Source organism: Ipomoea triloba, chromosome 1 (genome assembly GCF_003576645.1).
Source record: "Ipomoea triloba cultivar NCNSP0323 chromosome 1, ASM357664v1".
In the NCBI taxonomy this organism is placed as follows: Eukaryota; Viridiplantae; Streptophyta; class Magnoliopsida; order Solanales; family Convolvulaceae; genus Ipomoea; species Ipomoea triloba.
Window position 1 is genome coordinate 13,045,567 of NC_044916.1, and position 17,886 is coordinate 13,063,452.

The window sequence follows — 17,886 nt, forward strand, 5'->3', positions numbered from 1 at the left end:
TACACCGAAGGTAGTGTATTGATAACTTTCTGGTTGTGCATATATTTCGCTAAACTTTTACAAAAACAATCTGAACACATAGTTCGCTCATACTAACATAGCATGCACAACAATACCCCACATAATGTACACCTTTACTGCTAGATGTGCCTCTAGGAGTGCACAAAGGTGTACAACATTTTGTAAGTTCACATCTTAAAGCTCTAAACCTTAAATTCTTAAGTTCTAAACCTAAACCCTAACCCCCTAAACCCTAAACTCTAAAACCTAAATTGTTGGGCGTCGACTAGGTCGACCAAGTTCAATCCCTATTCGATTTGAGACGTGACATTTACAGAGGAACGTTGTTAAATAATTAATGTATACATATTTATCACCAATTGATTTTGAAAAAGACATGACAATCAGATAATAAAAAACTCCGTAGTTAAGCAAAGGGGACAACATATATATTACATTATTATATATTTCATTTTTAACTAATATAGATGAACAAATAATCAGATACTATAATGTAGATACTATAATGCAATAGATTCAGTAGTAAAAAAATAAACTAATATATTTTCATGCTTATAAAATAAACCCAAAGTATATATACTAAATGATAACCAAATTTCAATTTTCGGATTATCACTCTCCCTCCCAAGAGTCCTGCGTAGCTACTGCGAACCAGAGGACCAGACTGACGTTCGGTGCGGCGGACCGGCGATGGAGTGAGGACGTGCGGCTGACCAGCGGTGGCGTGAGGTCTCGATTGGAAGTAGGTTGGTCTTCTCTTACTCTTTAATTAGGTCGCGACCGGAAGCAGGTGGCCTGAGGTCGCGACCGGCTGCGGTTGCAGCTACGGCTGCGGTTGCAGCTACGGCTGCGGCCTTTCATCTTCATCATTATCTTATGCATTTGATGCATCCTAATGAGTGAATCTCTTTCTTCTCGGTTACTATTCTTTTTTATTCAATTTTTCTGATAAATTTTTAGTTTCGATTTATCTGTTTGTCAATTTCTATAAATCTTTGTCTTTTGAGTTGATTCTTGTGTTAATTGTTACGGAAAAGAACCCACACCCAGCATTGTGAAGTTGGTCTAAGCTCGATTTTACCTAGATTTCACAACAAACAAAAGGGGGAGTTTGGCCGGAGGGTTTTGTTTGATTTAATAATTGGTCAATTAATTGCAAATACCTCAACCTGACTCCAGGACAGCATTTGTTGCAGTTTGTAAATTCTAGGATGGAAATCAATTCGTTGTAGTTTTATGTTCATGTGCTAGTTTAGATCCTTATTTGATGAATGGCTTGATGTTAAAATGGCTGGTTCTGGATGATATTGTGGGTTATGGTGAGTCATGAAAATAAAATGGATGGTCATATGGAATAATGTGTATTTAACCATTTTGCTTGATGGTTAGTTATTTCTGTTTGGTAACCTCTCTGGGATTAAACCCTTAAATGCATATGTATGCTATAATTGCACAACTTTCCCAATGGTTGCTACTATCGATCAATATCCTAAGTGTTCGATTTTATGTTTTTGTCTTTTCTAAACTCCAATTTGGTAGGTAGTCAAATCTTACAATTTTCCCAATGGTTGCTACTATAGATCAAAATCCTAAGTGTTCGATTTTGTGTTTTGTCTTTTCCAAACTCCAATTTGTTAGGTAGTAAAATATCATCGTTTTCTTGTTTGTTTAATTAATTTCTCAACTGACTAAATCCCTGTTAAACAACTGAGGCCATGCTCAATGGACTCTAATTTTATGAGATTGAATTTTTGTTTCTCTGGATTTGCTCCTAGTTTTTGTATTGAACATGAGTCCTACTTGACATGTTGAACCAAAAGAGTAGTAACTCATAATCGTCATGTTCAATTTATTCTGTTATTGTGTAGGAGTTATCTGAACAAGAGGAGATTATGTTGAAGTCTTTATTGATCTTGGTGACTTGCTGTAATTTTATGCTTTCATGTTACTCTAATTGCATTGTTATGGTGTTGTATTGGTTGGTTTTCATGTGATTTTGGCCATTATATTGAACATGTGTTAGCTTTTTGTATTTTGGACTTATGGATTTTTGGTTATGTACTTGTGTTTCATTGGACTGGTCATCAGCTTACATAATCTGTTCTATTGTTGTAGTATTTCATAAAATCAGGTTTAATTGTTTATTTTTTTAATAAATATATAGGCCTTAAGCCTACAACATGTAGTCTTCAAAGCCCTTTTAATAGCCTACGTATTAAGTAGGCCTTTAAAAGGCTTCAGGCCAGGCCAGGTCTATTATAGGCTTAGGCTTGGGCTTATAAAAAAGCCTACTTACAGGTAGCCCAGGCCCAATTTGCCAAGACATGGCTTGGCCTATTTTCACCCCTACCAATTGCTGAATATACACCTTATTAGTACCATATCTAATGCTTTTAAAGGTGCTCATATTTGCAGACTCATTTTTCTTGAAGAATTCTTGGAACCATTGTTGTTTATTTTGGGTTCATTGAAAATTGTATGAAAGTAGATCTGGTAAGTTATCATGGGTTCCTTATCTGGAATCCTTCTAAGGCCGGTACTTGTCTGGAATCCATCATTGCTCCACTGCCGAAATAGGACTCCTTCCAGTAGTGGTTGCACTAATAAAGTTAATGACTTGGGAGTTTCTTTCTTCAATTGTGTGCATCCGAAATCTGTACATACCCAAAGCTCCTTGCTTTCTGATTCTTTAAGGTACGTGTTGTATATTCACCTCTCTTTCACTTTTTTTTTTAATCAATGTTTCTAGATCTTCTCTGATGGTGTGTGTCTCTGTGTGTCTGTTAGTTTTCAAATTTAACATTTCTGTTAATATATTTCTCCTGAAATTGGGGATAGTTAATAATAGTTCTGGTTAGTTACTAATTATCAAAGATAGTGAACCAAATAAAGGAAAGAAAAGGTCAATAATGCATGCTGAAAGACTTGTAGACAACTGAGAGGAAGGAACTACTTACCTTAATTTTCCCAAATGTATTGGCTATCATTTCTTGTATCAAGGGCTTTAAAATGAAGAGGATAACTGCATGGTGTCTATTTTACCAAGAAGAAGAATAAGGGGAAATGTCTTACTGGTTTCAAAAGAAGAAATTCAGTCTTTTCAGGTCTTTTTTGAATTGAAAGTATGATGAGGAATTTTAATGATTGAGTTAATTGTGTTGCTTTATGCATGTGCATGTATTAAGACAAATAATAATCATGTGGATTTGTATAGCATGACTGCATGAGTCATTTATAGTTTGAATTGGAAATATTCAAAGTAAAATATAAAGGAAAGGACTGAATTCTTGTGTGTAGATCTTACTCCTTAGCAGTCTAACTCTCTAAGTCCATGGCAATTAACAATGTGTTACAGTCTTTTGTGTTCTTAACCCCAATATATCTTTCTTAATAATTCTCATACTATGAAATTTTTTTTTGTTACATTAAGTCAATCTGAAGATGGTGAGGAGCCTCCACAAGAACGATTACCCTTTATTGCAGGTTTGTTTAAGTTCTTTGCTTTCTACAACACTTTTGTCTCATTTTATTGTGTACACTGTAGTTGTGATTTTCACTTATTTTTTGAGCAACATAATCTATCAATTCATTTTTCCCATTGCTATTTTTCCGCTGTTTTTGGGGTTTGGTAGACTTTATCATCTTAAATAAGATCTCTATTATCCACTTTTAGCTAGCAATGAGCAAGAGCCATCTATATATTCATGCAAGTTGTAAATCTTAATATCTTTTTTTTTTCCCCCTTAAAGTACATGAATCAAATATAGTGGCAAAGGGTCCCTAAAGTTTTAGTATTTCAGTGCTTTTGGGTCAAGCTGACACTTGAAGGTGGGGGGAGGGGACACCTGTTAGTGACTTGCTCAATTTTTGTGGTATACAATAAGATTTCTATTATTAGATCTAGAGAGGCTTTTGTTTTATTTTTTTGGCGGTGGAGAATCTTATGGCTGGATTATTGTACAGGGCTGGGGTTGGTTTTGTAGGCGACTCTTTTGATACTCTGTATTTGGGTAGCACCCCCTTAGTGCACTAAATAAAATTTTTACCTAACAAGTGGTTTGTTGGTCTGGTTTTCCCTTGTTGAAAATTTACAGTAAAAGTTGCTCACGATTCACAGAATCCTTTGATATGCATTTAATTACCTGGTGTTGTGGAGTTGTGAATAAATTACATATATAAAAGAATGTTTACAAATGAGAAAACAAGAGGACTAAAACTAATGGCATATTGTTCTCAAAAAAAAAACTAATGGAATATTGGTTAACAATGTGACTGCTGTATTGAGTGCCATTGGAATGAATACTTGGAGGAGCAAGGAGTGCTGCCAGGTTTTCAGTACTAGGCAAAGGGACCATTGTTCCAACTTCTATACTTAGCACATGGCTCAAAAGATTAGGTTGCCATGCTAAATGGCGCTGTGAACATTAGTTGCCGATATTCTACCATGGCATCCAAGCACAGCTGTCTAACTGTTGCATTAGGCTCTATTGGATTGAACCTTAGTTGATTGAAAGGACAACATTGGCAGTTGTCCAAGGTGTTGCAGTTTGATTAAATGTTAAAGGTCCTAACAGATGGCATCTGACAACGGCAACTGCGTTCCGATGCCAGATGTTGCTGTTTTGAATTGCTCGTGGAAGAATCCTCTTGACAACATCTGACACTTTGCCTTAAGTGCCAGTTGTCATGAGTTCAAATTTAGATGTTTTTCTGCAATTTTTAAAATGTGGATTTAAGATAAGAAAATCAGTCATTCAGTTGTATCTCGATATAGGTTAACAGAATTTAGTCTCTAATGGATACGGAGTACTAATTAATCATCTAATCTATTATTTAAACCATCATTACTTCCATTACTATCTTATCCAAAGGTGGTTAAACTAACTTAACTTCCTTAAGTTTTGCTATAAATGGAGGGCAATTCGAATGTATTAATGATGATAGAACTTCATCTTCTTATCTTACCCTTCTCATTGTCTTTGAACACTTTGCATAGAGTTGTTCTTAATAAACTCTATAGCCAAACACTTTGTAGATTGTTTTAGATAAGTGTCCTAAAACAATTGTGTCTTCTTTGTATCTCAAAACTCCAAAAGTTATATCATGTGACCTTGTTACTTCTTTATAGAGATAATAAACTTTTAGAAAGCATGAAGTGACATGCTTAGAAGATTTATCTAATCTCTATGGTTTCTTCCATTTCCTTTTGTCCTAACATCTCCTTCCTGTTCATTATGATGGGAATGCATGACAGAATGATTTTGTTTTTTATTTACTTTTTTATTCCTTATCCATTACCCCGCATTGGTTTGCAGCTGCTTTTGGCTTTAACTTTTGTTCTATATTTCGCACTGGGCATTTTTTCTGTGCTATATCTACAAGCTTTCCTTGCAAATGAGACAAAATTTTATATCCACCGGCCTTGATAATTATTGTGGGTGTTTCTGGTTTTGTTTGAATAGGTGGGATAGTAGCTTTGGGTAAGTTTGAGGCGCTTCACATTGGTCACAGGGAACTTGCAATCCAAGCAGCAAAGATAGGAGTTCCATTTCTACTCTCATTTGTTGGAATGGCTGAAGTACTCGGTTGGGAACTTAGGTAAAATCTGGGATCTTATTTTGTTCCTGTCTGGCCTTTCTTTAACTTCTGGCACTATCATTTATACATTGTTTGGTGTGCTAGAAAGTGGAATATGTAAACCATTTCCACCTTCACAACTCGGGATTTGGGGTTGATTATATTATAATGGAGTATTTTTAATGACATAAGGTGGTTTTCACTTAGCAAAAAAAAAAAAAAAAAAAAATTTTTTTTTAAATGAAAATCTTCTGAGTAGTTTTTTTTTTTTTTTTTTCCGATTAATTATAGATTGACAAAAACTCTTAATTCTTACAGCTCTAGAATAAGAGAGCTCAATCAATTTATGCACAGCATTTATCTCATGCATGTAGGAAGCATGATTTAAGAGAAGTGAAGGCTTTTTGCTCTCATCATTTGCTTAATCCAGCTTAAACAAAACTCAAAGGTTGATGTTTGCATCCTTATACTCTAACTTTGGCAACTACTAATTAAAGTATTACCCAAATCGGGAGGAATTTTTCTCATACCAACTTACTTGATCCTGTAAAGTGTGTTTCATGTAAAAGTATGTGAAGTCTACAATCACTTTTTTTTAAAATGTATCATAGAGTGGGTGTGTATCAAACAGTTCTGCTTGATCCTGCAAAGTGTTTGTGTAGCAAACAGTTGTGTACACTTCTTTGTTTGTGGAGAGATTCATTTTTTTGGGGTCTAAACCATTGTTGGTGGCCCTGGTAGCTTGCTGAATAGGGAAGGAGAAGGAATGCTAATTGCATTTCGTGTAAATTAATGTTCACAGGGTTCCCATTGTTGCCAAATGTGACCGCAAAAGAGTTCTGTCCTCTTGGGCTCCCTATTGTGGTGGAATGATCCCCAGAGAATTCCAAATAGAATTTTCAAAAGTTCGATACCTCACTCCTCGTGATTTTGTTGAGAAGCTGTCGAAAGACCTTGGGGTACTTGGTGTGGTGGCAGGTACGTTACAACCTAGTCTTACACTAATGTTTGCGTAAGAATGATAATATGAATTTGTTGTTACGATGTAGGTGAAAACTACCGGTTTGGTTATAAGGCTTCCGGGGATGCATCAGACCTGTTGAAGCTTTGTAATGAATACGGCATCCAGGCTTATATAATTAATTCCGTCATGGACAAGAATCAAGATCCTAGCAGCTTATATTCTTACGATGCAAAGGAGAGGGGACAAGTCTCGTCCACTCGTGTCCGATATGCGCTTGCCAAAGGAGATATGAAGTACGTGTCCGAGCTTTTAGGTCGCCACCACCGGCTTTTCTTGATGGCGGGAGACCAAGAAAAGTTTACGAGTGATAGATGTAGGGTGTCAGCTCCAAAGTCGTGTCTGTTGAATCTCCCGCCGAGGGAAGGTGTTTATGAGAATTGTTCGATTATGANAAAAAAAAAAAAAAAAAAAAATTCTTTTCTAAATGAAAATCTTCTGAGTAGTTTTTTTTTTTTTTTTTTCCGATTAATTATAGATTGACAAAAACTCTTAATTCTTACAGCTCTAGAATAAGAGAGCTCAATCAATTTATGCACAGCATTTATCTCATGCATGTAGGAAGCATGATTTAAGAGAAGTGAAGGCTTTTTGCTCTCATCATTTGCTTAATCCAGCTTAAACAAAACTCAAAGGTTGATGTTTGCATCCTTATACTCTAACTTTGGCAACTACTAATTAAAGTATTACCCAAATCGGGAGGAATTTTTCTCATACCAACTTACTTGATCCTGTAAAGTGTGTTTCATGTAAAAGTATGTGAAGTCTACAATCACTTTTTTTTAAAATGTATCATAGAGTGGGTGTGTATCAAACAGTTCTGCTTGATCCTGCAAAGTGTTTGTGTAGCAAACAGTTGTGTACACTTCTTTGTTTGTGGAGAGATTCATTTTTTTGGGGTCTAAACCATTGTTGGTGGCCCTGGTAGCTTGCTGAATAGGGAAGGAGAAGGAATGCTAATTGCATTTCGTGTAAATTAATGTTCACAGGGTTCCCATTGTTGCCAAATGTGACCGCAAAAGAGTTCTGTCCTCTTGGGCTCCCTATTGTGGTGGAATGATCCCCAGAGAATTCCAAATAGAATTTTCAAAAGTTCGATACCTCACTCCTCGTGATTTTGTTGAGAAGCTGTCGAAAGACCTTGGGGTACTTGGTGTGGTGGCAGGTACGTTACAACCTAGTCTTACACTAATGTTTGCGTAAGAATGATAATATGAATTTGTTGTTACGATGTAGGTGAAAACTACCGGTTTGGTTATAAGGCTTCCGGGGATGCATCAGACCTGTTGAAGCTTTGTAATGAATACGGCATCCAGGCTTATATAATTAATTCCGTCATGGACAAGAATCAAGATCCTAGCAGCTTATATTCTTACGATGCAAAGGAGAGGGGACAAGTCTCGTCCACTCGTGTCCGATATGCGCTTGCCAAAGGAGATATGAAGTACGTGTCCGAGCTTTTAGGTCGCCACCACCGGCTTTTCTTGATGGCGGGAGACCAAGAAAAGTTTACGAGTGATAGATGTAGGGTGTCAGCTCCAAAGTCGTGTCTGTTGAATCTCCCGCCGAGGGAAGGTGTTTATGAGAATTGTTCGATTATGATAGATGAGAAAGTTATAGCATGCAGAGTTGTGATAGACAATACGCATATTCACTTGGATTGGGATAAGCCGACCACTTGTATTACTTGTCAACAGTTAAACTTAGTTGGTATTGACATTGTGGGATAGTGTAAAGTTTGTAATTGATTTCTAAAAGTGCAACAAGCCTCAGGCAATGGCTACCTACATTTTCATACGATAAATACTTGTTTCCATGTAGGGATGGCAACGGGAGGGGCTCCTTGTGACCGCAAATTATATTGTGGACCATGATTATGGTTGATACTGCAGTTGTGTTGAACGGATAGTCCAATTGTGTTGAAAAGATACTGCAGTTGTGTTGAAAGGAAACTGTAGTTGCGCGGAACAGAGACCGTTCATTCGTACAACACAACCGCAGTATCCTTTCAACATAACTGCAATATCCGTTCAACACAACTGCAGTATCAGTTCAATACAACTGCAGTTTCAGACGGATGACACGGCCTCTGTTTCGCGCAATTGCAGTTCCCTTTCAACACAACTGCAGTATCCGTTTAACACATCTACAGTATCAGTTCAACACAACTGCAGATCAACCATGATCCATGGTCCACAATGTATTATGGACCATGGTCCACAGTATAACGACTGCCCCGTGACCTAGACCCCCCGTTGGGAATAGAAAAATTTTCCCATTCTTTACAAGAAAATTTTGGAGATAGAGAATCTCTGCCTTGATCAATCCTATAATCAAACTAATAATTTACGGAGTAGTATAATTGTTAATATTTAAGTATTAAATTATTAATTTAAGCTATCCAATTTGAATAGAGTGACTCTTATTGTGAGATCGTCTCATGGGGGTTGTTATGCCGTGGACCCAGGTCCACCTTGCAAGGTTCAAGGTGAACCTGGGTCTACATTCACATACACTATACTCTACATTCACACTTTGTAAACTCTACATTCACACATTATAGGATTATATGTTTAGTAACTATATTACCACTGTTATGCATTCACACATTCAAAACTCTATATTCACATGTCCTATACTCCATATTCACAACTTGAGAACTCCACATTCACACATTACAGGGCTACAAGTTGTTAGAACTTCTTAACTCTATTACAAATTCACATATGCATAACTCTACATTCACGATTNAAAAAAAAAAAAAAAAAAAAATTCTTTTCTAAATGAAAATCTTCTGAGTAGTTTTTTTTTTTTTTTTTTCCGATTAATTATAGATTGACAAAAACTCTTAATTCTTACAGCTCTAGAATAAGAGAGCTCAATCAATTTATGCACAGCATTTATCTCATGCATGTAGGAAGCATGATTTAAGAGAAGTGAAGGCTTTTTGCTCTCATCATTTGCTTAATCCAGCTTAAACAAAACTCAAAGGTTGATGTTTGCATCCTTATACTCTAACTTTGGCAACTACTAATTAAAGTATTACCCAAATCGGGAGGAATTTTTCTCATACCAACTTACTTGATCCTGTAAAGTGTGTTTCATGTAAAAGTATGTGAAGTCTACAATCACTTTTTTTTAAAATGTATCATAGAGTGGGTGTGTATCAAACAGTTCTGCTTGATCCTGCAAAGTGTTTGTGTAGCAAACAGTTGTGTACACTTCTTTGTTTGTGGAGAGATTCATTTTTTTGGGGTCTAAACCATTGTTGGTGGCCCTGGTAGCTTGCTGAATAGGGAAGGAGAAGGAATGCTAATTGCATTTCGTGTAAATTAATGTTCACAGGGTTCCCATTGTTGCCAAATGTGACCGCAAAAGAGTTCTGTCCTCTTGGGCTCCCTATTGTGGTGGAATGATCCCCAGAGAATTCCAAATAGAATTTTCAAAAGTTCGATACCTCACTCCTCGTGATTTTGTTGAGAAGCTGTCGAAAGACCTTGGGGTACTTGGTGTGGTGGCAGGTACGTTACAACCTAGTCTTACACTAATGTTTGCGTAAGAATGATAATATGAATTTGTTGTTACGATGTAGGTGAAAACTACCGGTTTGGTTATAAGGCTTCCGGGGATGCATCAGACCTGTTGAAGCTTTGTAATGAATACGGCATCCAGGCTTATATAATTAATTCCGTCATGGACAAGAATCAAGATCCTAGCAGCTTATATTCTTACGATGCAAAGGAGAGGGGACAAGTCTCGTCCACTCGTGTCCGATATGCGCTTGCCAAAGGAGATATGAAGTACGTGTCCGAGCTTTTAGGTCGCCACCACCGGCTTTTCTTGATGGCGGGAGACCAAGAAAAGTTTACGAGTGATAGATGTAGGGTGTCAGCTCCAAAGTCGTGTCTGTTGAATCTCCCGCCGAGGGAAGGTGTTTATGAGAATTGTTCGATTATGATAGATGAGAAAGTTATAGCATGCAGAGTTGTGATAGACAATACGCATATTCACTTGGATTGGGATAAGCCGACCACTTGTATTACTTGTCAACAGTTAAACTTAGTTGGTATTGACATTGTGGGATAGTGTAAAGTTTGTAATTGATTTCTAAAAGTGCAACAAGCCTCAGGCAATGGCTACCTACATTTTCATACGATAAATACTTGTTTCCATGTAGGGATGGCAACGGGAGGGGCTCCTTGTGACCGCAAATTATATTGTGGACCATGATTATGGTTGATACTGCAGTTGTGTTGAACGGATAGTCCAATTGTGTTGAAAAGATACTGCAGTTGTGTTGAAAGGAAACTGTAGTTGCGCGGAACAGAGACCGTTCATTCGTACAACACAACCGCAGTATCCTTTCAACATAACTGCAATATCCGTTCAACACAACTGCAGTATCAGTTCAATACAACTGCAGTTTCAGACGGATGACACGGCCTCTGTTTCGCGCAATTGCAGTTCCCTTTCAACACAACTGCAGTATCCGTTTAACACATCTACAGTATCAGTTCAACACAACTGCAGATCAACCATGATCCATGGTCCACAATGTATTATGGACCATGGTCCACAGTATAACGACTGCCCCGTGACCTAGACCCCCCGTTGGGAATAGAAAAATTTTCCCATTCTTTACAAGAAAATTTTGGAGATAGAGAATCTCTGCCTTGATCAATCCTATAATCAAACTAATAATTTACGGAGTAGTATAATTGTTAATATTTAAGTATTAAATTATTAATTTAAGCTATCCAATTTGAATAGAGTGACTCTTATTGTGAGATCGTCTCATGGGGGTTGTTATGCCGTGGACCCAGGTCCACCTTGCAAGGTTCAAGGTGAACCTGGGTCTACATTCACATACACTATACTCTACATTCACACTTTGTAAACTCTACATTCACACATTATAGGATTATATGTTTAGTAACTATATTACCACTGTTATGCATTCACACATTCAAAACTCTATATTCACATGTCCTATACTCCATATTCACAACTTGAGAACTCCACATTCACACATTACAGGGCTACAAGTTGTTAGAACTTCTTAACTCTATTACAAATTCACATATGCATAACTCTACATTCACGATTTCTATACTCCATATTCACAATTTGAAACCTCCACATTCACACATTTCTGGGCAACTCTACATTCACACAATCATAAATCTACATTCACGATTTCTATACTCTACATTCACACTTTGAAACCTCTACATTCACACATTTTTGGACAACTCTATATTCAGCAATATGTTTTCTATTAACTTTACCATACACATTCATCCACCATATCTTTTCTTATATTCTTTAACTAGTATGATCCCGTGCGATGCACGGACTAAATATTATTAATATTATTATTAAATTATAGGTGGTAATGATTAATTTTGTTTTCAAGTTTTCAATCATAAAAAAATTTAAAATTATAAAATCTTTGAGAAATTAAAAATAAAATATTGAAAATTTAAATGTAACAAAAGTAATAGTCAATTGCAAAATCTATTAAAAGGGAAAAGCGAAGTTGTACAATATTACAAAAGTACAAAATTTTTACACTACACTACTTTATTTAAATTTAAAATTTTATTAAATGTATGAGATATAATTAATTTAAAAAAAAACAGAAAAATAAATTGTTCTATTTACAAAAACCTCTGCATTTTTATCCCCCATCCGTCTTTCTAATTAGGCCGCCAATATTGATCTTCTGGGGTACAATGAATGATCTCGTTTGGCATAGCTACAACTTTGTACACTTTACACAGTATCTCATTTGCATCCTTTGTCCTTTCAGCGCTAAAAAGCAACTGAGTATACAATAGCATCAGGGCATACATTACTGCCAACCAATTCATTAAAAGCATACCATTTTCAATAGTCCTTTATTCAGCATTGTATAAGATACATGATATAAATCTATGTCATTCCTCCTCATCCTCTCAAATATATGCCTTGCAGAATCTAAATGTCCATGTCGGCCGAACATACCCATTCAAAAGAGACTAACTTCATTAGTGTGTTAACCTCTTCCTTTCATTTCCTGTGTTTTTCTTTGAACTTATTTTCATTGAGGCTGCAGAGATTGAACAATGAATATATATAATTCATCAAAGCAAGTGCTTAAACAAAATAAGTTCCAAAGGATGCATGAAAGTAAATGAATAGTAGTATTAAAAATAAATCTTAAAATAAAATATAGCATCAAAGGTTTGCATGCAAAAGGAAAAAGAAAATAAAAACGAAAATCAGCTACCAATCTTTCTCCACCATCCTCAAAAACAAAACTACAGTCTGATTTACTGTTTTGGCTTTAGATACTGGATACTTCCAACCCATCTTCTACTTCTTGCTCCGTGTGAGCCTCGCATTCCCTGCGGCCTCAGCGGCAATCCTCGACCCAGATTCCAGAGGACGATGTGGGTGGGGTGCTAAGAAGGCATTAAAGGCGAGGCTCGTGACATGATCGGCAATCGGAGATCGTCCTCTACGATTCGCTCAATTAGCTTGTGCCATCATCGTTTTTCTAACAACTCCACAGCCGATATGATGTCTTTCTCCCCCCTATACAGTGCCTGGAACACTCTCGTAAGTCCCTCTGCGGTTCTTTTCCTTTGCAAATATGTTCATCTCTAGTTATTGTCTACTGCATTTGATATTTATAATGGAGTAGCTATGAAAAATGTGTTTCAAAGCTATAAATAATTAATACATTCTCAAATCTCGCTATAATTTGAATGGTGTTTTGTAAATTGTTATTTTAGAAGAATAAATACTGATGCCAACAGCCAACTGTTCGAATTCTGCATCCAATTATGTTTATTGCAGTAGCCAGTAATGTATTGAAAATTCAAATTATTTATAAAATTAAATGCAATTAATTCCTTCACGCTAATGATGTGAACACAATAAATACATTCATATTTACTAATATCTTTTGTACTGATAATTCTACAAATGTATCAAAACTACGTAGTTTCAATTGGGCGGCAAAACTAATTCTTTTTATTTATCTAAAAGTTGTTGCTATATTATAGTTATAGATTATAATAATATTTGCATTCATTATATATTAGATTAATATAATAAGTAATATTTTTCATTTAGATTTTAATTAGTAAGAATTTATTAATTTTTTTTAGAAAATATAAATATTGGACATATGTTTTTGCCCATCGCGCAGAGAAAATATTAGTAAATCTAATAAGTGCCAATTAAGTTAGGCCAGTTAAATATGAGTCGGGTTAAGATGGAAATGAAATATCTATAATCTACTATATAAATCTAATAAGTGTCAATAAAGTTAGTCCACTTAAAGTTATGACTATAAGTCTATAATGACAACTAAAAAATGTTAGCCCAATTGTTTGTGACATTATTCTATGGATTTGGGTCCAAAATACATAATTAACATATTGGGCAAATTATACCGTGCACCACGGTGCACATAGCAATGTGTACCACGTACCTAAACGACGTCGTTTTGAGCATTGTAAATTAATCGTCCGTTTTTTTAGAAATCACGCTTCCCGTTTCGGCTGGTCTCTGTATTTATGTTAATATTCTGTGTATTCCAGGCAATCATTCTGTGTATTCTAGGCAACCGTTCTATGTATTCTAGGCAACCGTTATGGGTATAAGTGTATTCATGTTAGTAACACATGTTGTGATGTGTTTGTGCATTCGAATGTTTAGGAGGATGAAATCTGTGTATTTTGTGTCAATATTCTGTGTATTCATGTTATTAACACAGGTTGTGATGTGTTTGTGCATTCGAATGTTAGGAGGATGAGTTCTGTGTATTGTGTGTCAATATTCTGTGTATTCTGGGCAAACATTCTGTGTATTCTAGGCAAACGTTCTGTGTATTCTAGATAATGATTATGTGTATTATAGATAATGAATTCCCTGGAGTCATTCAAGCCCGCGTCCACTAACACCAAAACGACGCCGTTTTACGTACGTGGTGCACATTGCTATGTGCACCGTGGTGCAGGGTATAACGATTGAACATATTGAATGCTCACAATTTATATAATTAATGTTTACAACTGAATGTTCATAATTTACATACTAAATGTTCACAATTCAAATTATGAACATCCAATATGTAAATGGATACAGTGATATAATTATTGATTGTTTGTTGAAATGAATAGTTCATATTATTTTGATTTTAGTATTACATATTTTTTATATTATTATTTTTCTTACTTTACCTTTTATTATATCATTTGCTTTTCCAAAGTACCATTTGCACCTTAAGAGTTAAATTCATGCACTTTAAAGATGGAAACTGATGCTCCCTAAGCTTTAAAGTTATGCACCTAGTCTAGAAGTCGATACTCATTAAGTTTAATATGAGGCAATCAAGGAATTAAAGTTTTGCACCTTGAGAGTTAAACTCATGCACCTTAAGCTGGAAACTGATGCTCCCTAAGTTTTAAAGTTATGCACCGAGTCTGGAAGTCGATGTTCATAATCCTTAACATTATATGTTAAGAAACTTGTTTTTCCTTAAGGTGCATATAGGGCTGTTAGCGAACAGAGCTTTCGACAAACTACTCGTGTTCGAGCTCGATAAACGTTCGTNCAAAGGTTTGCATGCAAAAGGAAAAAGAAAATAAAAACGAAAATCAGCTACCAATCTTTCTCCACCATCCTCAAAAACAAAACTACAGTCTGATTTACTGTTTTGGCTTTAGATACTGGATACTTCCAACCCATCTTCTACTTCTTGCTCCGTGTGAGCCTCGCATTCCCTGCGGCCTCAGCGGCAATCCTCGACCCAGATTCCAGAGGACGATGTGGGTGGGGTGCTAAGAAGGCATTAAAGGCGAGGCTCGTGACATGATCGGCAATCGGAGATCGTCCTCTACGATTCGCTCAATTAGCTTGTGCCATCATCGTTTTTCTAACAACTCCACAGCCGATATGATGTCTTTCTCCCCCCTATACAGTGCCTGGAACACTCTCGTAAGTCCCTCTGCGGTTCTTTTCCTTTGCAAATATGTTCATCTCTAGTTATTGTCTACTGCATTTGATATTTATAATGGAGTAGCTATGAAAAATGTGTTTCAAAGCTATAAATAATTAATACATTCTCAAATCTCGCTATAATTTGAATGGTGTTTTGTAAATTGTTATTTTAGAAGAATAAATACTGATGCCAACAGCCAACTGTTCGAATTCTGCATCCAATTATGTTTATTGCAGTAGCCAGTAATGTATTGAAAATTCAAATTATTTATAAAATTAAATGCAATTAATTCCTTCACGCTAATGATGTGAACACAATAAATACATTCATATTTACTAATATCTTTTGTACTGATAATTCTACAAATGTATCAAAACTACGTAGTTTCAATTGGGCGGCAAAACTAATTCTTTTTATTTATCTAAAAGTTGTTGCTATATTATAGTTATAGATTATAATAATATTTGCATTCATTATATATTAGATTAATATAATAAGTAATATTTTTCATTTAGATTTTAATTAGTAAGAATTTATTAATTTTTTTTAGAAAATATAAATATTGGACATATGTTTTTGCCCATCGCGCAGAGAAAATATTAGTAAATCTAATAAGTGCCAATTAAGTTAGGCCAGTTAAATATGAGTCGGGTTAAGATGGAAATGAAATATCTATAATCTACTATATAAATCTAATAAGTGTCAATAAAGTTAGTCCACTTAAAGTTATGACTATAAGTCTATAATGACAACTAAAAAATGTTAGCCCAATTGTTTGTGACATTATTCTATGGATTTGGGTCCAAAATACATAATTAACATATTGGGCAAATTATACCGTGCACCACGGTGCACATAGCAATGTGTACCACGTACCTAAACGACGTCGTTTTGAGCATTGTAAATTAATCGTCCGTTTTTTTAGAAATCACGCTTCCCGTTTCGGCTGGTCTCTGTATTTATGTTAATATTCTGTGTATTCCAGGCAATCATTCTGTGTATTCTAGGCAACCGTTCTATGTATTCTAGGCAACCGTTATGGGTATAAGTGTATTCATGTTAGTAACACATGTTGTGATGTGTTTGTGCATTCGAATGTTTAGGAGGATGAAATCTGTGTATTTTGTGTCAATATTCTGTGTATTCATGTTATTAACACAGGTTGTGATGTGTTTGTGCATTCGAATGTTAGGAGGATGAGTTCTGTGTATTGTGTGTCAATATTCTGTGTATTCTGGGCAAACATTCTGTGTATTCTAGGCAAACGTTCTGTGTATTCTAGATAATGATTATGTGTATTATAGATAATGAATTCCCTGGAGTCATTCAAGCCCGCGTCCACTAACACCAAAACGACGCCGTTTTACGTACGTGGTGCACATTGCTATGTGCACCGTGGTGCAGGGTATAACGATTGAACATATTGAATGCTCACAATTTATATAATTAATGTTTACAACTGAATGTTCATAATTTACATACTAATAATTAATGTTTACAACTGAATGTTCATAATTTACATACTAAATGTTCACAATTCAAATTATGAACATCCAATATGTAAATGGATACAGTGATATAATTATTGATTGTTTGTTGAAATGAATAGTTCATATTATTTTGATTTTAGTATTACATATTTTTTATATTATTATTTTTCTTACTTTACCTTTTATTATATCATTTGCTTTTCCAAAGTACCATTTGCACCTTAAGAGTTAAATTCATGCACTTTAAAGATGGAAACTGATGCTCCCTAAGCTTTAAAGTTATGCACCTAGTCTAGAAGTCGATACTCATTAAGTTTAATATGAGGCAATCAAGGAATTAAAGTTTTGCACCTTGAGAGTTAAACTCATGCACCTTAAGCTGGAAACTGATGCTCCCTAAGTTTTAAAGTTATGCACCGAGTCTGGAAGTCGATGTTCATAATCCTTAACATTATATGTTAAGAAACTTGTTTTTCCTTAAGGTGCATATAGGGCTGTTAGCGAACAGAGCTTTCGACAAACTACTCGTGTTCGAGCTCGATAAACGTTCGTTTATGTTCGTTTATTAATGTAAACGAACATTAACAAACAAAATTTAGAGCTCGGTTAATAAACGAACAGAGCTTGAACAGTGGTAAGCTCGTTTGCTAAGTGTTCGCGAACAAGCTCGTTTGTTTTCGTTTAGTAGTGTTCGTGAACAAGCTCGTTTGTGTTCGTTTAGTAGTGTTCGTGAACAAGATCGTTTAGTATTCGTTTAATAATGTTCGCGAACATGTTTATAT

General features: G+C 35.5%; 3 protein-coding genes across 3 annotated transcripts; all 3 read left to right on the forward strand.

The window, feature by feature from the left end:
- Positions 1 to 636: 636 nt before the first annotated feature.
- On the forward strand, positions 637 to 7,009 carry LOC116033344 (FAD synthetase 1, chloroplastic-like; the record flags this gene model as incomplete). Its single annotated transcript, XM_031276121.1, has 6 exons — positions 637 to 767; positions 2,421 to 2,715; positions 3,452 to 3,504; positions 5,484 to 5,619; positions 6,401 to 6,576; positions 6,648 to 7,009. Coding segments are annotated over exons 2-6 (918 nt in total), but the record flags the coding sequence as incomplete, so codon positions are not given.
- A 588-nt stretch (positions 7,010 to 7,597) lies between these two features.
- On the forward strand, positions 7,598 to 8,423 carry LOC116033430 (FAD synthetase 2, chloroplastic-like; the record flags this gene model as incomplete). Its single annotated transcript, XM_031276195.1, has 2 exons — positions 7,598 to 7,784; positions 7,856 to 8,423. Coding segments are annotated over 2 exons (681 nt in total), but the record flags the coding sequence as incomplete, so codon positions are not given.
- A 1,530-nt stretch (positions 8,424 to 9,953) lies between these two features.
- Positions 9,954 to 10,779, forward strand: LOC116033519 (FAD synthetase 2, chloroplastic-like; the record flags this gene model as incomplete). The annotated part of the gene is made up of 2 exons (XM_031276299.1): positions 9,954 to 10,140; positions 10,212 to 10,779. Coding segments are annotated over 2 exons (681 nt in total), but the record flags the coding sequence as incomplete, so codon positions are not given.
- Positions 10,780 to 17,886: the final 7,107 nt, after the last annotated feature.